The sequence below is a fragment of the Centroberyx gerrardi genome, chromosome 2, assembly GCF_048128805.1.
Source record: "Centroberyx gerrardi isolate f3 chromosome 2, fCenGer3.hap1.cur.20231027, whole genome shotgun sequence".
Lineage (NCBI taxonomy): Eukaryota > Metazoa > Chordata > Actinopteri > Beryciformes > Berycidae > Centroberyx > Centroberyx gerrardi.
In genome coordinates, this window is record NC_135998.1 from 22,837,327 (window position 1) to 22,859,266 (window position 21,940).

At 44.8% G+C, this 21,940-nt stretch overlaps 1 protein-coding gene across 5 annotated transcripts in view; it reads right to left on the minus strand.

The window, feature by feature from the left end:
• Positions 1-21,940, minus strand: part of cdk5rap2 (CDK5 regulatory subunit associated protein 2) — a 40,154-nt gene that overhangs the window by 7,451 nt on the left and 10,763 nt on the right. For 2 of the 5 annotated variants that reach the window (XM_078286967.1, XM_078286959.1), the window contains exons 1-25: positions 13,336-13,542; positions 13,016-13,186; positions 12,665-12,772; positions 12,416-12,553; positions 12,037-12,216; positions 11,674-11,868; positions 11,178-11,369; positions 10,790-10,916; positions 10,552-10,691; positions 10,331-10,447; positions 10,028-10,171; positions 9,799-9,911; positions 9,491-9,630; positions 7,439-7,579; positions 7,173-7,282; positions 6,830-6,973; positions 6,215-6,316; positions 5,871-6,058; positions 5,403-5,754; positions 3,667-5,296; positions 3,259-3,366; positions 2,668-2,816; positions 2,105-2,505; positions 1,751-1,983; positions 1,321-1,372 (exon numbers count right to left, since the gene is read on the minus strand). In XM_078286967.1, the coding sequence (XP_078143093.1) occupies positions 1,321-1,372; positions 1,751-1,983; positions 2,105-2,505; positions 2,668-2,816; positions 3,259-3,366; positions 3,667-5,296; positions 5,403-5,754; positions 5,871-6,058; positions 6,215-6,316; positions 6,830-6,973; positions 7,173-7,282; positions 7,439-7,579; positions 9,491-9,630; positions 9,799-9,911; positions 10,028-10,171; positions 10,331-10,447; positions 10,552-10,691; positions 10,790-10,916; positions 11,178-11,369; positions 11,674-11,868; positions 12,037-12,216; positions 12,416-12,553; positions 12,665-12,772; positions 13,016-13,186; positions 13,336-13,527 (5,567 nt within the window). In that variant the 5' untranslated portion in view covers positions 13,528-13,542. Of the gene's footprint in view, positions 1-1,320; positions 1,373-1,750; positions 1,984-2,104; positions 2,506-2,667; positions 2,817-3,258; positions 3,367-3,666; positions 5,297-5,402; positions 5,755-5,870; positions 6,059-6,214; positions 6,317-6,829; positions 6,974-7,172; positions 7,283-7,438; positions 7,580-9,490; positions 9,631-9,798; positions 9,912-10,027; positions 10,172-10,330; positions 10,448-10,551; positions 10,692-10,789; positions 10,917-11,177; positions 11,370-11,673; positions 11,869-12,036; positions 12,217-12,415; positions 12,554-12,664; positions 12,773-13,015; positions 13,187-13,335; positions 13,555-13,747; positions 13,841-14,041; positions 14,162-14,257; positions 14,378-14,539; positions 14,726-17,573; positions 17,628-19,780; positions 19,929-20,050; positions 20,230-20,969; positions 21,094-21,691; positions 21,769-21,940 lie in introns of those variants that run through there. The other 3 variants (XM_078286974.1, XM_078286965.1, XM_078286973.1) reach the window with 3 other exon arrangements.

Below are 21,940 nucleotides of genomic sequence, written 5' to 3' on the forward strand. Positions count from 1 at the left end.
CAGTTTAAAAAACATTCTCCAATGTGATCAAAACAGAACAATGTGTTTTCAAGTGTGATTACAACAACAACAAATATTTTTGACAGGATTTCATGAATAATGAAATGTGAAAAAAATGATTTTGTTGATTTGGTGGTTACAAACCATTCATCTCAAGTGATGATCAATGTCTCAAATATGATCCAAACTAAATGTACATGAATCAGATTTGTGTAAAAGCAATAAATATAGTTACAGTTTGATGCCAAGAGCATTTTCAAAATTGGAGCCATCGTGGTAAAAAAAACATGGTACTGATCATCCATGGTGCCATTTTTCTTTATGCCCCCAAAATGGGTTTTCATGTGTTCTTGTTGTACTGACCATTATAAGATTGAAAAAAATGTCTGTAGCTATATTTTGATGGCCAAGGGATGCAATAGTGCTACGGAAAACATCATAAACTGTTCACAGCATCACGTAATGGTGAACTCAATGATATTATTGTATCAATAAATACAATGAAATTTCAATTTCAATTTCCATTTCACTATCAATCAGGCATATGGGAAAATAGCAATGGCAGTTCTCTGAAAACCCATTTGCTAGGAATGGCAGGAATAAAAATTGCTACCACAGCTAATCAGCACGATTTTTGCAAGGGTTGCAATTCTGAAAATGTTCAGGGCAAAGAACTGTACATGTATACTAAATGTGGCATTTTTTTTGGCCTATTGCTGGACTATGTTGCTTGACCTATGAAATTATAGTTAATTATAGTAGATAATTAAGTGTTGACTTTTGGTGTCAGAGTGTGTGAATTGTTTTTTTATGCATGTCCTGATGTTCTAGAGACTCAACAGCCAGTCAAAGGATTGAGTAAGACAACACTGACCCAGTTATGGGCAATAAAACCTGAGTGTTTTGGTTGACATGAAAAAACAGGTCAGTTAATCTAAGCCAGGACTGGGTAAGTGGGTCAACAGCAGGACACTATACAAAACAAACAATACATGGACAGCCCAGGGTAATAAGGCAATAGGGAAGCAGGAGAAGGGGGGAGGTCTTGAAAAGGGGCTCAAGGCAAGCATCAAAACAACTCAGCTAACAACTCTGAGATATCAGACGGCAACATAACCTGATTAAAGGAGACTCTTCCTACATAGCATCCAGCTTTTGGATACTGATCACATAGTAGTACTTGGAGCTGGACTGGCCAACACTACAGATACTACTGGTGCACCTCTAATTAACACGAAACAAATTTACCGCAAACAGCGGGCCATGTTAAATGAACAATAAACAATAAGCAACGGTGTAGTACGAAAGGTTGAGACGTACCTTTGAGCCAGCTCCAGAGCCGCCGCATCGTCATTATCTAGATAAGCATCTCCTAGCAGACAGAGAAAAAGAGATTGTGAAGGAACTGTCTCTTAAAATCAATTACAGCTCACTGCTCCTTTGTGCTCATGTCTCTCTCTGCCAGTGGCTACTGCTCTCTCTCATGTCTGTCTATCTCTTAAAGCGCTAAGAACTACTGAATGTCTACATGATAGATCGATGTAGCTTTGTTTTCATGTGGCTCAAACATAGCTGCTTTTTAAGAGCCATTAGATGCCTTAAGCTTATGGGGATTGTGTATTATTTAAGTTCTGCCAAGTCAAACATCAGCGATATCAAATGAGTAATTGTGTCTGTCTATGTTGTTGTTGTTCTGTTGAGCACCGTTTCTCAAAAGCCAAAGAATATAAATAACACCAAGACAACTTACCTTTGTCCAGCCGTCCCTCCAGCCTGTCCAGGATACTCAGGCTCTTGTCCAGCTGATCTTTGAGGACCTCCCCCATGTAGTAGTCTACATCACTGGCCTGCAGCAGATCCTTGAAGGCCCTGCTCAGCTCCTCCAGCTGCCGACGCTGCAGGGCTCCCAGCCCACGGCTCTCCTTGATCTGCTGCCTCAACTGTGACAGCTCCCTGGCCTGGGACTGCACCAGGGAGTCCAGTCTGTGGAGAAGACAGAATGAGGGCCGGGGGAGAATGGCAAAAGTCGAAGTTGATTTTCACATTTGCAACTTTCAGTGTCAGATAGTGTAATAGTGATAATGTAATAAAATAGAGTGTTGACCTAGCAGGTGAGGCAGAGCGGCTGCGCTGTTGGGCCTGCTGCAGCTGTTCACTCATGCTCCTGTTCAAAGTCCTCTCTCTTTCCAGCTCCGCATTCAGGTGGCTGGTCTTATTCTTCATCACCTGGTTCTCCCCCTCCAAAAGCTCCCCACTTTTGTAGCTCCTCTCTTGGGTGCTGCCCTCCCTCTGTATTCCCTCTTTGTCCCTGACCATGGAGGGGTCAGAGGTGGTGGTAACTAGGTCGCTGGTTAGGGAGTTCCTGCGCAGGAAGCTTTGCATTTGGAGGATGACTCTGGTCTGGCTTTCCAGCTGGACCTTCAGCTCTCTGACTTGGGCCTGGAGCTGAAGTGGATCCTCAGACACACCATAGTCTTCATAGGCCTGTAGGCTTTTCAGACTCACCTGGCAATAGACAGGGGAAGGTTAGTAAAATGCTAGTATCAGTGTCCACTGATATTCTGGATTGCACAATTTTCACAGCAAATTCTTGTTGAATGGAATTTAATTGAAAGCATATTGATTTTTTCTGTTTGGTTGAACATTAAGCTGGATGGATGTGTTCACCTTAGGTGAGCTGAGAGCAGGAGAGCTGGGGTAGGAAATGCTGCAAGTTGAGTCCAGGTTCTCCGTAGAGGAGAAGGTGGCCTGCTCCTGTTTTAACAGGGAAGGCAGGCTGGACGCACTGCCACTGGGCTGCACACCAACCTCGAGATCTGGCAACACAAATGACAGAAACAACAGTCAAATGGGGAAAAGAAAAACATGATATCTTGTGGAAAACTAAAGGTGATAGTGCCATAGGTGGAAAAAAAAATTGTTGAAATACAGTTGAGCTGTGGAATAAGACAAGGGAAGTGAAAAGTTATGGAGTGTTGGAAAGCCATTGCCAAACAGAGTGGAAACATGCAAGAAACAGTCAACGCAGCATACTGACAGCCTGTTCAGATTTGTCAGCAGCGCCAGGAAATCCCATATTAAAACCAGAAGAGAGACTGTGTGGTTATGAGACCCAAACAGCAAACAGTACTGAAGATAAGAGACAGTGGTACAGTTGCCTTTGTTCATTCCTCATGCAGACACATGGAGAGAATCTATCCACAATTAAGATTAGTGCCCAGTCAGCAGACATGCAGAGTCTGTCCAGAAGCCGTCTACCTGTGCTACTGCTCTCTTCCCTATCGTTCTCACTCTTGCCACTGGTTTCGTAACCCAGGTCCTGCAAATCCACCTGCACGCACTTGTCATCCTGCTCCAGAGCCGGCACTGGAGGCAATATATGTCGGGTTAGAAAGAGATACTTGTAACACATGAAGTATGTCCTCCATCTCTCTCTTTCATCATGTTACTGGTCAGTTTGTCATATTTATCCAGATAATATGACAAAGGAGTTTAACATTACACAAAGAGGTATTTAGAATTTGCTTTCATGCCATCAACTGCACAGATCCTACTTAATTTCTGCTTTTAATACAAAATTATTAGATCAAAATTGACTCGCTATCATGCACAACATATCCGCACATGCTGAAGCACAGATGCAAACATCAGCAAGTGTTGCCTTACCTTTCTGTGCAGTTTCATGGGAGGGTTTCTTGGATGAGTTCTGCAGGGCAATAATGGATTGAGCAGTGGCCAGTTTCTCCTCCAGGCTCTTACAGGCTCTCTTCTTCTCCCTCAGTGCCTTCTGGAGAGTCTCCAGTTGGGCCTGAGCACTTTGTGGTAATCCCTTGGCATCCTGCCCTCTCTTTTGGGCCTCGCTCTCCTCTCTGCGGGCCCTCTCCTCCTGTAGGGAAGTCTGGAGTTCAGAAATCCTCTGGGAGTGATCACCGAAGGCCTTGTGGAGGAGGCAGAGGTTGTGATGGAGCGCTTGGTGAAGTCGTCCCTTGGTTCCAGCCCAAGCAGTGGACTGACTGCTGGGGGCTTTGGTGGTTGGCTGGGTGGGTTCGGTCTGGCCTCCCAGCTCCTCCCTCTCTTGCAGGGCTCTCTGAAGCCTGTCTAAATGCTGCTGTAGGTCAAGACTGGTCTGAGCTGATCTACCAGAGGTGGAGGTGCTAGTATTGGTACAGTGTGCTGTCAGAGAGGCGATGGCAGACTCTGCTGCACTAAGGCAGTCAGTTAGACACTTGGTCATCTCCTTCTGACTTAAACTGATATTACCAGAACTTCCCATTTTCCCATGATGTCCCTGTGACTCCTCTTTTTTCAGTGACTTACCATCCTGGCTAGTGCTAGAATTGTTGTGGCCACGTTGTGCAGCCTCTGCAGCCCTCAGCTTTTCCTGCAGCTCTGCATTAAGTCTATTCTGCTCCCACAGTGCCTCCTGCAAGGAGTCTGCATGTCGCTGCAGCTCCGGGAGAGGGCCCCTGGGACCTCCCAAGACCCCTCCTGGGCTCTTTCTATCTAATGATGCATTCATCTGCTGTATAGCGGTCTCTAACTTCAAACATAGCTCACTGATGTCTGCATTGTTCTCTGGGGTATCAGAGGAGGACAAAGAAGCAGTGAGGGAGGAGATAGCTTTCTCAGCCATGTTCAAAAACTCTATAAGCTGGCTGTTGAGCTTCTCCTTCTCCTGTAGAGCCTTCTGCAGTTCAATGCATCTGCTCTGGAGGGCAGCATCTGAGCCCACACTGCCAGAACCTGTACACGAACTGGAGTGTGACCCAAGTCCACCCTGGCTGTCCAGGTTGCAGGCAGTCAGGTAAGCAATGGTGGATTCTGCAGCCTGTAAGGCCTCCACGTACTGGTGATTTAGCAGGTCCTTCTCCTGGAGCTGTGCATGGAGATCCTCCCAATCAGCAAGCTGCTCCTCTAGCTTGTTGATCAGGGCCTCCTTCTCCTGGCACTCCTGGTGGAGCAGCTCCAACTGGGTAAAGAGAGGGGAGTCTGCCTGGGCCTGGTCCAGAGTCTGGCTGGCTTCTGAGCCCTTGTCGGATCCCACTGGACTGCCACTGCGATGGGCATATCTGAGGGTGGAACCAGGGGAAGTGCTGTACTGGGGTGACCTGGGGGAGTCAGAGTCTGCAGGCGAGTGCTGGTCAGACCCATACACATGGTCCAAATGTAGGTGCTGAAGTGCATCAGTTTTCAGATGGTCAGAGCCCTGCCCTGGCTGCTGGCCCACAGACTGCCTGCTGCTGCTAGCTTCCATTCTCAGCCTCACAGGGACCGGAAGGCGAGATCTGACACCAGCCTACAACAGAAAAAAGAGAAGGATAGAGATTAAACACAGAAAATTACACTTTCTACAAAGAGCAATGTTGTGTTTCTTTCTATTGCAATCACAACGCAAAGCTTACCCTGTGCCTTGTGATGTGCTGCTTTGTGCTCTTGCTGTGTGACTGGCCTTTAGTTTGTTGACTCTCCATCTCCTGGGCCATGTTGACAATTAGCTCTGTGGTGACATGGGTCTCCCCGTCCGACACATCCCCAGAGGTCCTCCCTAACTGCTCCTTCAACAGCCTGATGACCTTATAGTGACCTTTTGCTTCTGCCCTCAGTCTCTCCACAGTCTTTCTCAGTTCAGCCTGTCCATCGCTGCTGTCCCCTGAGGTGTCTGTGCTCTCTTTCTCTTTAGACTCAGTAGATTTTTCTTCCTTCAGGAGACCCCGCAGCTCCCCATTCTCCGACCTAAGTCTGAGCAGCTCCTCTCTGTAGCAAGGGAAAACTGGTCTGTTCACTGTTCAGGCAATTGACTTTTAGGTTATAATGAAAATAAGAGTAGGGGCTGGATACTGTTGAACAAAAGCAAAACTTGTCTGACTCACCTGAGGTGGGAGACTGATGTGGCCCCACAATCAGCTAGAAGGGACTTGAGTGCCATCCAGTCTGTGTTCCTATCCCCAAAATCTCTCTTTCCATTGTCCAAGGTGTCACTGCCAGGCTGCGCATGCTCTCCAGTCTGACCATGGCCACTGCTTATACTTACATCACCAAACAGGTTTCCAGACAGCATCTAAAAGGGAAATGTTAAAAAAACAAATTGGTTTATTTTACATGAAGCTTGGGAATTCACCATTTTGTTCCCTTGACTTGAAAAGATTAAAAAAAAAAAATTAAATAGTGTTTGGAGTACCAATCCCATAGACGTCGTCAATCACCCATTTCATACCTGTCCCAGTTTGATGTCTGTCTGGCTCTCTTTATCCTGACCAGGGCGGTGCGTCCTGTTACTGTGGGCCGAAGCCTGCTCCTCCTGCCTCTTCTCTAGCTGCTAGAGTAATGGGATGGGAGGCGAGTGTGACACACATGGCTTGGTAAAAGAAAATTTAATGAGGGAACAGAATCCATAAAAGGCACTGCACAGCAACAGCAGAATGGCATGACGTGTCTAATGTGGCATGGAAAGAGAGACCATTTCATGGGACAAAGAGATAAGAAAAGAGGGACTGATTAGGAAAGGTGAAGGAAAGAAAGGAAGATACTTTCTGCTACAGACAAAAAAATGCACTGGTTAGAGAAATAACACATATAGTACCACAGAGAAATTAGAGATTAGTAGGAGACAGAACAAGCTAACCAGAGCAGAGGTGAAGACTTCAAAGGTTCAGAGGTTAGAAAGGAGGAAATATAGAAGGATGTCGGACAATGATTGAGAAATGTTTTTAAGTATTTGCTACATATGGGAATACAAAAATATCAAGGATAAATCAAAGAAAGATAGCGTTTATTCTAAGATTTTAAGTACAACCTCTTACATCTGCGGAGGTATTTTATGGCCCCTAACCTGTTTCCAAGGGCTAGTGTTGGCCAGGCTTCGGTCGTCCTTGCTAGAAGTGTCATGATCTGACCCCTCCAACAGCAACAACCTTCTCTGCAGCTCCCCATTCAGAGCCTGCAGTCGGCTAACACAGTCCTGCAGCTCCATCACCTAAGGCACAGAAGAGCTAACATTATCCATTCATATCATCTTTCTCCTAGAAAGATTTTGATGACGGATCCTGCTAAAGCGATACCTATTATTAAGCAATTTTATATGAGGCTATAAGGTAAGGTATTGACGTAAGGTAGAGACAATTCTATTTATAAGTTAATTTCCAACAGATTTGCTAGTTTGGAAAGGAACTCACCTTCTGCCTGAGCTCCTGTGCAGAGAGTTGAGACAAGCCCTCTCCCAGCTCCTCTCCCACACAGATGCTCATGTAGGAAGTCTGATCTCCTATGAAACTCAAAGTGTCACCTGAAGAACAGAAAACGGAGTTAGAGCAACACACCAAAGTAAAAATATTATCATCTATCAAAACTCTTAGCATTTTGAAGGTAAAATGCATGATTTGAGGGACCGTGCAGGATTGCATTAGGGTGTTAAGATCCAGTGTGTGTTATTCTGTCTTACCACTGTCACTGGTTCCTCCCACCCCTCCTCCGCGGTTCTGGATGGCTCCCAGGCGGGCCTGCAGAGACGTATTCCAGCGCTGGGCATCCTCAAGCTGATGCCTCATGCTCTCTAGCTCTTTGGGATCAACTTGATCCATACCTGAACAGATATGCAGAGGGTTACACAGAGCAATGTCTCTGGAGTGACAGACCATGCATTTAGAAGTGCATATACTACCCTTTGCATATGTGACCCGTTTTTATACGTGTGAAAAAGTGTTGCAGTATGTCTAATCGACCCTCTTTCACATTAAGACACACAAACTTTTAACTGCAAGCAGTATGATATATGAACATTGAAGTTATTACACTGTATATACACAGACACACACGCATATTATATATATTATGATTAACCAAGACATGAGGTAGGAGAAGTGAATCAGACTGTACATTCTTTCCAAAACCAGCCTTTACAATTAGTTAATTAGTGCATGATTTTCTGGTCTGCATGAAGAGTGAACAAGCACGTAATTTGTGATAAGCTGTGGACAGCTTGGCGCTTGGGGAAGCCAGCATGCATGAAAAAATGGCAGTGCTAAATTGACTCCCTCGGGATTACAACCCAGGATCTCTGGTGTGGCAATTTAACCTATGCTTTACCAACCGAGCTAAACTCTGAGTCAACCAGGCTCATAGAGTGTTTATAGCTGTGTCCCGCAATGGCACGTGCACAGTAACGTTTTTTGTCATTTTTGAGACCGACCGACTGACCGACAGAGCGACTTACGCTACCTTCTGGCCGCAGCTAAAAAAAAAAAAAAAAGAGAGCTCTCTCCCTTTATAATTGGCTACATTCATCCTCTGTCATCTGAGCAACTGTGAGTGCGAGCCATGGGCCTCTTACTTACAGATGACCTATTTATACACCTGGCTCACTTTAAACTAGGGCCGGGGATGAGGATGCACTTCTCATACAGACACAGGCATGCGCACACATGCATGTGGGTGGGCACCCAGGGGCAGGCTCACAGCTGAAGTGATTTGGCTTAGACGGCTACATGTGCACACACTGACTCTTGCAATCAGCCTCAATGGTGCTACACTCTGACATCAGACTACTGGCCTCTACTCTTGTGTGCTTTTGGTTCTGAAGCAGTGATGGTGTTACATTAATAGTACATGAATTATAGGAAGTCATATGATTATGAACTTGGGTCTTTTTCATGCCACCCCTTTTAATGAAGGGGACTGAGGGAATAGGGTTATTTTCTATGTAAAGTCAGCATGTATATATGAAATTGAGTTCAAATGGATTGCAATCCATTTCAGGAGAATTACTCTGATTTGCATTTCTGTATCTACTTTCTTCAGAAGATAGTATAAGAGCTTTCAATACCTTTCTCTAGTTGTTATATAATGACATACTTATGTGATTAAATCTAATTCATGAGACAGATGGTTGGATGGGTTGGATTAATAACCATAGGGGTGTTAGAGAGGTGATGCAATCGACAGACAACCAAATCTTTTAATGGACAGTCAAAACAAGCAGACAGAATGTTAAAAGTGAGAGACAGAAAGACAGGCAAACAGCAGTATTTATTCACTTTTTTTTTTTTTTATGAAGGACAGATAAAGTGAGAAACAGTTTGGGTAGATGTGAAATCAAATTACACATACAGAGTGACAATGAAAGTGAAGAGCGACGCTGATATGGACTAATACATGCAGATGAACAGGTGATGATGTAAAGAGCAGTGAACAGAAAGAGCACAAACAAAGATGAGGAGGGAAAGGACCAGGTGTGCATGCTGAACAAAGCGACTGATAAAGAGGGGATATGGGCTTGTTAGTGGGAAGTATTATTGGAGCACACACATAGGACAATGAATACAGTGTGTGTACAGTGTGTGTGTGTGTGTGTGTGTGTTCCCTTTTGGTGCTGGGCCTAGGCTATGGATATACTTCCTCCTGAACTATAGTTTATTGACTCTTCTACTAATTTAAGGTTATAAATAGCCCTTTCAGTCCCTATCCTCCTCTACATCCCAGTGTGTTTTCACTGCACCTTCTCCGAGTTGGGCTCTGTGTATCTCTCTCTCCAAGTCGTCCCTTAACTCTTCGTTGGTTTTAATGCCCTCCTCTAGTTGCTGCCTGAGGAGCTGCACTGCTGTCAGCTCCAGCTGCAGGGCATGGAGACGCTGGGCACTGCAAAACACACACACACACACACACACAAACAGAACCACACAGTAAGGCTTGTTTACTCTCCTTCTCGACCTAAATTCCTTATCAATGTCATCAAATAAATTAGCCTAACCAAAATAATCTTTTCATTTTCAGTAATCCATAGCACTAACGTATCCCCTCCCCTACCTGTCCTGCTCCTTGACGGTCCTGACCAGGCTGGAGTAGAGCTGTTGCTCGGCCCTAAGTGCTCTGTTCAGGGCCTCATGCTCCTCCTGCAAGCCTGTAAGGTTCGGCAAAGCCTGGGAAGAGACGAGAGAGGAGAGAGCATTGGCCCTAATGTCAGAGTATTAAGTGTAATAAATGTTGTTTCCTGATGTTTCATTCAGCAGAACGGTTAGAAAGGTTTTTAATGTACTTCTTGTTGGCTGTCACCACCAATGATGGTTCTCTCTCTCTGAGGTAGGCCAGGGAGTGATCTCTCCACCCCTGCCCCAGAGGCCTGATCCTGGGTATGGCCAGTCTGACTGTCCCCTCTCTGGCCAAGACGCTGGTGGAGGACCTGCCCAGAGACATACAAAACACAAGTCCTAAGTACTAAGACTGCTAAAGCAGAGGCCACCAAGTTCAAGTGTGGTGAGAGGTAAAGCTCCTTATTCAAAGCCGATGTGTGTCTCAATGTCTGACAAGAGTGCGACTATGTGAAAGGTTAACTCCTTACATTGATAATCTCATCCTTGGTCTCCAGAGTGGTGGTCAGGGACTCTATATTAGCAGCCTGGCCTTCACTGCGTCCCTCCAGCTCAGTTAACAGTGACTGTAGCTCTGCCAGTGAAATCTGGATATCGAGGAAATAAGTTGGGGGATAACACAAAAAGAAAATGTCAGCAACACGTCAGCAACAGTGTCCCAATTATGGAGATGAGAAAATCATTTGCTGACCTTCAGTTCATTCTCCCTCTTCAGTGATTTGTTCAGCGCCTCGGTTTTCTGTGCTAGCTCCTTCTTCAGAACGACAGCTGTTTTCTTGGTGAGTGGAACGTTCTCCAAGTTATCTTCACTGTTCCTCCTGGACAGCTCAGCTTCAGGGTGCACAAAACAGAATCAAATGTAGGACCAACAGGCACTCTCACTTATTATAAATATCCACTTAAAAGGGCCTTAGACCAAGATGCCTCACCTTCCCTTTCGTCCAGCCTCTCCTGCATGATCTGGATGGTGTGTCTGAGCTCCAGCACAGGCTCCTCCTTCTGCTTCCTCATCTCAGCAAGGAACTGGTCTCTCTCCTGACCACGCTCCAGAAGCTTCTGCAAAATAACAATGAAGCAGACAAGTTAGCACATACAGACATATTCAACTGACACCACAAATTCTGTCAAGACATCTGTCAGCCGAATTGCAAAAGTCAAAACACGTTTCAGATAAGCCTCCAAGTCATTTGAAGTCGGAATGGAGGCGAGGAGTATTTGTTACACCCCTCTGGAGTTTTGGTACCCTTGTCTTGTTATGCTTGTCAGTCAAGCGTGTTTTCCAGCTGAGTGACTGCATTGTATCCCAGAGGAACCTACGTTGATTAGGCTGTCCTTTTCCGCCAGCAGGGCTCGGAGCTCAGCAGTCTCTAGATAACCCTCCTGGGCTGCCGTGGAGGTGTGTTTCTCCGCGGCGGCAAGCTGCTGCTGTCTGTCACACAGCTGCTTCCTCAGTTCCTGGATCTCCTGGGTGTTCTCAGACAGCATGCGGTTGTAGTGCTCTGCAGACTCCTAGGGAGACAAAAGAACAGATGAAAGTAATGAGAGGCTGACTGAGTACATTTAGTTGGAGTTGGAGAGAAAAATAACAGGGTGAAGCAAAGTTATTTCCAGTTCTGTAAATATATTTTCTACATCTGCCCACTTTCTGCACGGCCTTCTGTAGAACTGGATAAAAAAAAAAAAAAGGGTAATGCAGCACACTGCTTCCAATGCTTGGAGATAAAGCAGTGTGCAGCATTCTCCTTTTTTAATCCTGTGGCGTGTGTGTCTGTGAGTGTGTGCAGGAAAAGTGATTTGATAATTAAGTGTTGACCTTAAGAAGTTGGTCCTTGCTGCTAATGGTTGCCAACAGTCCTTCCACAGCACTCTCATTGTCAGCGACCAGCCTCTCCCTGGCCTTTACAGCCTCAGCCAGCATAGCCTCTGTCACCTTTAACCTCTGGCCCATCTGCTCGGCCAGGTCACGGGCCTGGGTTTGTGACTGGCTCAGCATTGCTCCAGCCATTTCCTATAAACAGAGGGTGGCGGAGTAAGAAAGAGTTCAACAGCTACTTCGGTTATACATAAATATCTAAGAATAAGGTCTTTTTACAGGGTAGAGGTCTAGATCAGAATAGTGTCCGTGGCTGAAGATACAGTAGAGGATGTGTGTGGGTGAATACACTTCTCATCTAACCTCCATATCCTTGGTCTTGCCCTGCAGGGAGAGCTGTAGCTGGCTGATGATGGAGTCCTTCTCCCTCAGGGATCTGTTCAGGTTATCCTCCACATCCTGCTTGGCTCTCTGCAGATTCTTCAACGTGTTGGCAAGGTGCTGTAGCTCCACATCCTTCTCCTTGATCAGACTGTCAAAACTCTGGAATGAGAGAGAAAGAGAAATGGCTGAGTAATTTCCAGACAGATGCATCTGAAAGAAATTCATCCTCCCGAGAACAAGTCTGTTGCTGGACAAGACACATTTCTTGTCTCAGTGTCTATGCTTTACCCAGAATCTGTTTTTAATCTGATCTAAACAAATACATTTTTACTGATCAAACATGGTGATAGCCCCTCACATTAATGGTTTCCTCGTTGTGAGAGAGCAGGTTGTTCAGTCTCTCCAGGTCTCTCTCCTTCTCCCTCAGAGATAGCTGCAGCTGGTGTATCTCATTGTCCTTCTCCTCAACGGCAGCAAACTTCTCATCCAACGCTTGCTGTGGGAGAACAAAAAGAAGAATGTCAGCATCAAGAGGCTCTCACAGTAGACCTTATGAGAGAAGATGACCACAAGTGTGAGATGACACAGCAACTAGAGGAAAGCACACCTCCAGAGCCTTCTCTTTCTCTTTCAGTCGTTCCCGGAGCTTGGAAAGCATGTTATCGCTTCCTGGGCTTCTGCTATGCTCAAAGTCTCTGGCCATGTTCATGTACTCCTAAGGAACATGGAGAAAAAGGATGTTAAAAAAAACACACACACACATATAGTGCCCAGAGATAGTCGAGTGGTTAAGGCCGAGGCTACACATCCCCCCTGCTGGCCTAGGATCAAATCCCACCAGAACTTTCTCTGCTGTGTCTCTGTCTCAGCTTTCAATTAGTGGTTTACCTAGTATAGTAGGTTATAACTCAGATTAGAATCTATCTGTATGCTACATTTTCATGTGTAGCTGTGTCACCTGCAGCTGCTGCTCCTTATCGGCCAGGCTGGAGGTGAGGCGCTGGATGGTGACCTCGTGGGCCTGCAGTTTTCTTTTGGTTTGGTCCAGCAGCTCCTGGTACTGCTGCTCCAAAGCACTCTCCCTGTCCCCAATCTGCCCACTCAGCTTCTTCAGCTGATTGTGCAGATCCTGGAGGGGGGAAATGATAATACTGTTACACAGAAGTTGATATTTTAATGGGGATAGATATCAGAGAAAAGATTTGGAATGACTGATGGGTTTCTTCTGGAGCTACTAGCACATAAGAAAGTATCATTGATAGCTTCCAGCTGCCTTACATTCAGGGCTTTGTCTCCTTTCTTCTTCTGCTGTTGCAGATCCTCCAGTTCAACCTCCAGTTGGTCCTTTGCCTGCTGCAAGTCAGCCAGCTCCTGCTCCCTCCTGGCCAGGGAACGCTGCAGCTTCTGGGCTTCCAGGACCTTGGTATGGTGTTCCCCCTGGAGTTGGGCCAGCTCTGCTTGCTTTTCCATCAATAGAGTCTGGTGCTCCTCTGCCCCCTGAGGGAGATGTCAAGATATATATAGATGTCAAGATATGCATAAAATGACTTTGTTTTCTTCAATGACTATTCTAAGGGATTCTGACTTTCTGCAAGCAAAATAATGTATGGATGTATGGACACACTCAAAGAGTTAGGATTAGCATCTAGCATACAGTTACACTGGCATACAGAATGTGCAGGTGACTTGCCTGGTATTTCTGCAGTTGGGCTTTGTGTGCTGCCTCTCTAGCCTTGGCCAAAGCCTCGTCCCTGTCCTCAATCTCATGACACAGCTCTGAAATCTGCGCAACACCAAGAAGGATAGACGGGTTAGTGTGAGAGTATTACATAACACAGAATAATAGTGAAGGCACAGTAGGGTCAGGCCTTATCACAGTAAACATTATTTGCTGCAGTGACAAATCAAACTGCAGCCTAGGTTATTGTCTAAATTGTTCTAATGTCAACAATAAGTGAAATTAGTTATGTTGTATTAACCTCACCTCTTTTTCCTTTTCTCTGAGGACCTGAGTGAGCCCCTGGATGGTTTTGTCTCGTTTCAGAGCATTTTTCTTCTCAGAGCTGATCTCATTCTCATTCTCCTCCAACTTCCCAGACAGGGTCTGTTTTAATAAGTTAGTGAGCTCATACTTAGCAACTCTTCAATCAAACATAGTTTAAATACAATAAAAACAGTAATTTTTTTTGTCTCCATGTACCTTGTTCTGGTTCTGGGCATCCTCCAGTGCTTTTGTCAAGTTCTCATTGGTGCTTTTTGCCTGGGTGAGCTCATCATTCAGCAGCTTATTGTTGGAATCCAATCGGCTAACCTCACTCTGCTTCTTAGCACAACCACAGAATACATAAAAAAGAAAAGAATAAAAATCATTAGCATCTTATAAATATCAGCAAGTATGTTTAGTGACACAGCTTTCATCTGTCATGGCTCATTAGGGGCCCTACAGTGGTTTTATCCTCCTGGGGTGACTGAACAGGACTACCTCCAATCTGACAGGAGTATATTCATCGTCAAATTCCTCAGTAAGGTCATGCAGGGACTTCCACTCTGCCTCTCTGTGTCTGCGCTTAGCCTTGGGGTTGAGATGGCCCGCAATAGACTTCTTCAGGATAGGGATGCGGCTCTCTGGAGGGGCAGGGACTTGCCGTTTGGAGATGCAGCGCAGGAGCTGGATCAGGTCAGAGATTACAGAAGGCTGACCTGAGGATCTGCGGAGCAGGGCTCTAGCCTGAACCTTTCCTGCTGGTTCATGAGTGACACTCTCTCTGGCAGCAAACACCTTGGGCTCTCTGAGCTTTCGTTTGGGTGGAAGGTCTAGAGTGGTGTCAGAGGCAAAGTCTCGATTGAGGGACTGCAGGGATGTGGAGCGACCTTTGAACCCAGGGCTAGACAATGTGCCCTTACGGTAGACCAGGTCAAGGTACATGCTCTGGGAGCGGTGGCGTGTGCCTCGGAGACCAATGTTCTTCACAAGGCCTTCCAGCCCGGTCCCTGATCCAAACGTGGGCCTCCTGAGGCCCGAGCGCCCTGGGAACGCCCCTTTACCTCCAATTACATCCAGACTCACACACCTTCTCATACGATTCTGCACATGACCACCACCACCCTCCCTCTGCTGCTGTCCTTCTGAGGCCAGCTGACCCAGAGCCTCCTCGTCAGGACTGCCCGCTCCAGAGGACCTAGCAGGAGTCCTGGAACTGGTGCTCTCCCCATCACCCTTATCCAGGGTTGTGTTGTTTTTGCTGTAGATGTGGACGAGGCACTGGATCAGGTGATCTTTCTCTGCCTGGAGCTTCTGGACCTGAGTATTGTGTTCGTCCTGCAGCTGGTTGATGGCAACATCACAGTGCACCACCTTCTCCAACTGGAACACGCACTTCCCACAGAGGAACTCTCCACGACCATCACGAGTTACCTCCCAGCCCAGCACATGGGACAGGATGACTTGGAATTTCCTTTTTGCTGATGAGCTGAAGAGCCAGCGGCACTGGCTTCCCACCAGACGAACCCCACACATACGACACGGGTCCCTCATGGCACCTTAGATCCTGAGATGGCAGACTCACGTACTTAAAAGACTCCAAAAAGCCTCTCGCTCACACACACACAAACTGTCCAGTGCCCCATGGTCATCAGCCTGCCAGCCATGGGGTAGCCATCTATAATTTTCTCTCACTGCGTCAGCGAGGGAGCGCAGAGGAGACTGACTGAGCTCTTCCCGGTAAGGGCAGCGCACTGTAAGCCCTAAGCCTTTAATAATCCCTGCTCCCGCCTCCATTCTACTCTCCCCCACGCATTCAATCAGATCAAATCCCCTGGGAGTGCTACAGTGATCTGTGTTATGGTCGATGCCAGCCCCCATAAATCCCTGCAGACCCTCCCTAGAATATCTCTCCTGGATGCCAGGTACTAGTATCAGGCCCATACAGGTGCCTCTCCGGGGGGCTCCTGGTTGGTGATGGCAGCAGCCAGTCAGTCCTGTGGAGTAGAGTCTATCCTGTCTGGCAGTACATCTGAAAATCAGCTTTCAGATTAGAGCAGGTATTTTCTGGCCATCATTGCTTCCACCCATGGGGTTAGGGTTACCTTTGTCCAGGAGAGGCCACTGGAAAGTCTTATCTGGCCCCTTAGGCCTCTCTCTTGGAAACATATTCCCTTTCTTTCACTCTTGAACATATGGCATACACACAGCACATACTCATACTTCTGTACTTCTCTACTACTAATCTGACAGACACCGACAGGTTAAAAACACACAGGGTTTTTTTTCCAATAAAGAAAGACGGCCATAAATAACCCTCAGTGGAACTGTCTCCAGACAGCTTGGTAATCCAGTCTTAACACTGTGACCTGAGCACTGATGCCAGGTCCTGGTGAGGAACCATGGACACTGCCCAGCTAACAGCTTTCGTCTACTGCATAAATCAACAAGACACAAGTTTCCCTAATCACCTTGGAAACTGCTTTGATGACCACTTTAAAACTCAAAGTCTCAAATTCTCTCTGTGAAATAGCCACTTAGCAGAATATTTTTACAGCTGTAGTGACAAAATGTTGGCTAGCCTATATGCATTCCCAATTAAAGCACATTATTTCACTACCATCCATAAAACATCAAAACACACCATACACAAGTCCAATCATTACTCTTTACCTTCAATATTAATGGTCCATTTGTGTGATCATGAGACCCACACAATTTGAAAACACATAGTTGCTATAAAGAATTTGGAAACACAGCTGAGAGAACCAAGTTTAGTAAGTTATTATTTTGAAGGAATATGGCCAATAGAGAAATTACTCTGGATTGACATTACTCTGAAGTGATGATCAAGCAGAACACCAGCAGGCAATACAACTAGCTGCAGTACCCATTACATGGATGTACTTGTTTCCCTTGTTACTTTATAGCAGAGGTTTGCAGATGAGTGACTTTGAACTTCCTTTCCCCACACAGCAACAATGATGTAAGCTTCCTACAGTGAAACAAACTTTATACAAACTTCAAAGCCCCAAGCCCACCACAACAAAGGCAGAGCACACACTGAGACTTGAAGCAGCGTACAAAAATAAAACTGTACCAGGAGGCATACAGAGAAAATAGGCAGGTTATAAAACATGCCAAAGTATATTTCCTGAGGGTCAACAGATCGACATGCACCGTCCTCTGAGAGACAGACAGGACCTGCTTTGTGTGGCACGACAAAGAACATAGCCTGTGTGTGTCTGTCTGTGAGCGTTTGTGCTTGAATGACCTGACACATTAATGCAGAGGACAGCTGAATGAGTTGGCTCATGGTTTGAGGCAAAGATATAACATAATAGAAGGGAATGACATAACAAAAAGAGTCTCCTAGTGGGCAAGACAAAAATAGAACAAAACAAGATCTCAAAAACATGGATGAGTGGAGTGAAGCCAAGAATGCAGATTCTAAGTAGTCAGAATGTTAGTGAGCGTCAGTCATCTTACGACACAACACAGAGATTAAGGAAGGAAACATCCAGACAAAACCAACCTGAGGGTCCCTTTGTGTCTTGTCCTTCTCTCTGCCGAGCTCATCCCTCAGTGCCTACAGGGAAAACAGACATTATCAAAGGTCACTACATAACTATATAAAATCAAGAGTTAATCACTCCTCGTTCTGGGCTTTGGAGTGACGTCAGTGTTTTTATGATGCCGCCGTACTGATTCCCAGACAGACTATACAACAAGCGACTATGAACAAGCTAACTAAGAAAAGGAAAGATATTTAAAAAAGACTGAAGTCCTTGGAGGATGTGGCCCTTACTCTCTGCCACCAACATGGCTGACACCACTAAAGTCTGCAGATAAACTCCCCGATCTGTCTGTCGATTTTATTATATATAACCTGCTACATCTTATTCACAACCCATCTCTGTTCCAGTGAAACCCTTAAGGCGTATAAAAGTACTGATGTATTTCAGTATTTCACTTCAGGGTGGTGAACTATCCACAAGTACTTCTTCTTCAAGAGAGAAAGTTGATCCTGATTACCAGGCAGGTAAGATAACGTTACCTTTACAAATTGTTGCTGCTAGACACGTCTCTCTTTATCAGTGGGCAAACTAAACTAAATTTCATCCCCTCCATCCCAACACGATTATTACAACCAACAGCACAATATATTGACAGGCATTAATTTGTATTCAGTAAATAAAGTGTGTTATTTGATGGTAGGCATTCTCTCACTAAAGTGAATGTTTTTGGGAGTTTTTGGGAGTCAATTGGCAGTGTCAAAAGGACAGTGACATCATTGCAAGTCATGGTCATAGATTACTTAATGCCCTTTTCACTATTACTGTCTCTTTAGAAAAGTATTTAGTACCTAATAGGCCAACAGAGATGATAAACTGTACCAAAATATAGTTTTTAACAAATCAAACTACTGTTGTGATGGCACAGTGAGATGGAGGTTTGGATGCTTAGGAAGAAAACCTGCTGAAGTCAAACAACATTAGAAAGATTTTCCTTTTGTTTCCTACAACTGAAGGACACTAGACGAGTGTGGGTGGAAGGGGCTCAGGTGATGTTTGGCTTGAATTATAAGTTAAAAGCAAGAAAGTAAACATAACCTTATTAGCATTTCAGTTATCTATTATATCTAAGTCAAAAGTCCTTATGGACATTGCTGCATGTAGTTGAGTTGAACGCTTAATATTGCATTACATTAGTTGCATTTTGTTTTGTGTAAGAAGTTTGACCAGCTGAGCCCTTCTCTCTGGGTAACTGAAAAGTAGAGATACACTGATCAGGTTTTTTGGGCTGATTCAGATATTTTTGTGATCGGCGGATCACAATCTGATCGCTGACTGAAATGAAGCTTTTTTCCCAGACTTTCTACTAACAATGGCACATCATGCAAAGTTGCACAACAAGCAAAAAGAGGAAAATTCCAATATAGCACTGTGTTTAACAGATTGCTCTTATGGCTGCATGACATAGCTGGCCGTCATGCGTAAATAAATCATACGTTTTATCCAAACAGTAATTACATGCGAGTGTGTTTGATAACTTCTAACGCATGAAAAGTTGTTCATTGCGGCAGCATAGGCTCTGTCTTTTGTCCAATATATTAAACTGGTTCTAATCTATGATCACAGGCTGTGAAATTCAAAACACAACATCAGAAAGTAACTGTCAGTGCCAGATGGACGACATGCCTACACCTACACTATTAACATCCTGCTGACTGCCGCAAATTGGCTCATACTTTTACAGCATTTCTTTGTTTTGATTGGGCAGATGAAACGATCGGCTGATCACGATGACCTATTTAGAACGTTTATCGATTATGATCGATGGCTGATCAATTGCTGATTGATTGGTGCGCCCCTACTGAAAAGTCAATTCAACCTGAACAGTCCACTGAATAACGCAGTGTTTCATTTAGTTGGGTTGTGACTGGAATGTAGCTAGTAGCCTTGCACGTTAATGTGTTCCTCATGTTGCTTTGCAACACAAGTAAAACTGAAGCAACACAAACATTAGATTGTGTTGCTTCACAAACATTTAGCAGCTGGATGTGCGAAGAGTAGCAATACATTTCTCTGAATATACTGTATCTACTGTCAAAACTTGGCACCAAATGACTTTACATTTCACTCTGTAGTATTGATAGAATTTCATTGGCATCTAAAAAGTTTTGATACCCAGCATTACATACAAGAAAGAAAACGCTTTACCAATAAACAGCAGTTATACCTCAAGTTCCTGATCTTTCTTGGCAATGAGAGAAGAGAGTTGTCTAACATGGTCAGCTGAAGGTGCATCTGTCTGCTGGTCTGTGCTGTTCTTCTGGTGGATCACAGCTTCCAGGGTCTTTAAAGAGATCTTGAGCTGCTCGATGATTCTGGGATGAGTAGAAGACAAGGGAAGCACTTAAGTCTCTTTCATATGTTGATGTATTGTCAAAAAGTGGCCAAAAAATATATATATCTATATCTTATCTATCGACATCTCCTGTGTTCCTACCTGTCTTTCTCCTGCAGGACCTGCTGCAGGTCATGGACTGGGCTGGGGACGGGTACAGGGGTGAAGGTGCTGGACAGACCCACAGCTCGGAGCTGCTTCTCCATGTCAATATTCTTGAGCTTCTCCTGCTCAGCAATGGCTGCCATCTTTTCAACCTCCTCCTCTGCCGTTCGCAGACCCTGACATGGAGGAGCAAAGACCGAATGAGGCAACTACTAAAGCAGTAATCACCGATTTGTTGTTTGTGATTGGCCAATCTTGGACAAATTCCTAGTCTACTGCAGATTGATTGACCAGGGGCTGCGTTGGACACCTCTTGCCTCTGCAGCTAAGCAAAAAATGCACTTGTGTCCACCAACAATTTGGGAGCAAGACAGGTCAAGGAGTGGTGTTAAGTCAAGAAACGTTTAGGTGTATCATAGTCTGCATTACACTGCTGGATTGGCTGTGTTTTGCATGGAAAACAAAGCGTGTTTCTCCTGGATTAAACTTTACATCTTTGTTTAAATATTTTGGAACAGCACAACAGTCCCAGTTGTACCGTCAGTCTGATTTATTAATAAAATACATGTCTGTTCTGTGTAGCACACACAACACTACATGTTACAGCAGAAACACTCTCCTAAAATGTAATTCCTATGACAAAAGTACACCAAGTTAGGCCTGCTGTAAGTTCTTTTCAAACAGAAAAGCTGTGGATATTTAATTATTTTGTTTTCTTTTCCAGGCCGATGTGGGCTTTTGTCAAAGTTTAATTAATGGTAGTTCTTGACTCAGTTTTAACTTTGGTTGAATTTGGTGACGACCTACTAACATACATTTATTCCTGCAATGCATAGCACATCTATTTTCACCATTCCTTAAAAGTGTACTGAAAATCATTGGAAATGATTAGCGTCATTGAGTCTTGAATATTCACCTGTTCTAAGTCAGCGACCTTCTTGTTGAATGCGTCTCGAAGTGCACCCATCTCTCTCTGAGCTTGCTCTCTCAGACGCTGGGGTTCTCCTGCCTCTCGACCAGCCAGACTCTCCAATGCTTTCCTGACGACATACACAGAGGAGATTAGGTTAGGGTTCATACACATTTTCACCACTGGGTTTCCATGACATCTTCCTGCCTTCTGAGAATTTTTGCCTGAATACTATGCAAAGTTCTGCAGTCTATCAAAGTTTTAGAAATTAATGTAAAGTTGACTTAATTTGGGGGATTTTGGTACCTTGGTACCTACCATGGTATCTTTAGCTTGTATTAAAGGGTTTTGAACAATACTTTCCCTTCAAAATTTCTTTCTAACAAAACCAAGACCAGGTCCCTACGATACATCTTGTGTAGAGTGGACACACAGTAAGGCATACACAGGAAGTTATTATTTTCTGAAGTTTTTCCAGACCTAGCAATCACAATTTTCAACTTCTATAACTTTTCCAGGATGTTCAGGATCGTATGAACCTTGGTTAGCGGTCTCTGGGTACAAAGTTGCTGCCTACATCCAGGTAGTAAACTAATACTGTTGGTTGCATGATAACAATAAGATAGTTGATATATAGAATAATACCAAACATGACTATTGACCACTGTGATGCTAACATTGCTAGTTTCTTGAATATGGTGAAATTGTATAAGGGGCCTGATACTCACGATGCAGACACCAGCAGTTCCTGTTTCTCTGCCAGGTCTCTCTTCATGGACTCCAACTCCACCTTCAGCTCGATGTTCTGGGGAGAGACAACATTCATTCCATTATAGGACAAACCCAGATGGATCTATAGCAAAAACATTGGTACAAGGAATGAAACCAGTTAGAGCCGGACGGCGAATGCAGCAATGTGACCCATGACTTTCTGTCCACAAAAGGTACTGGACCCTCTTTTCATGTAGGTTCCAGAA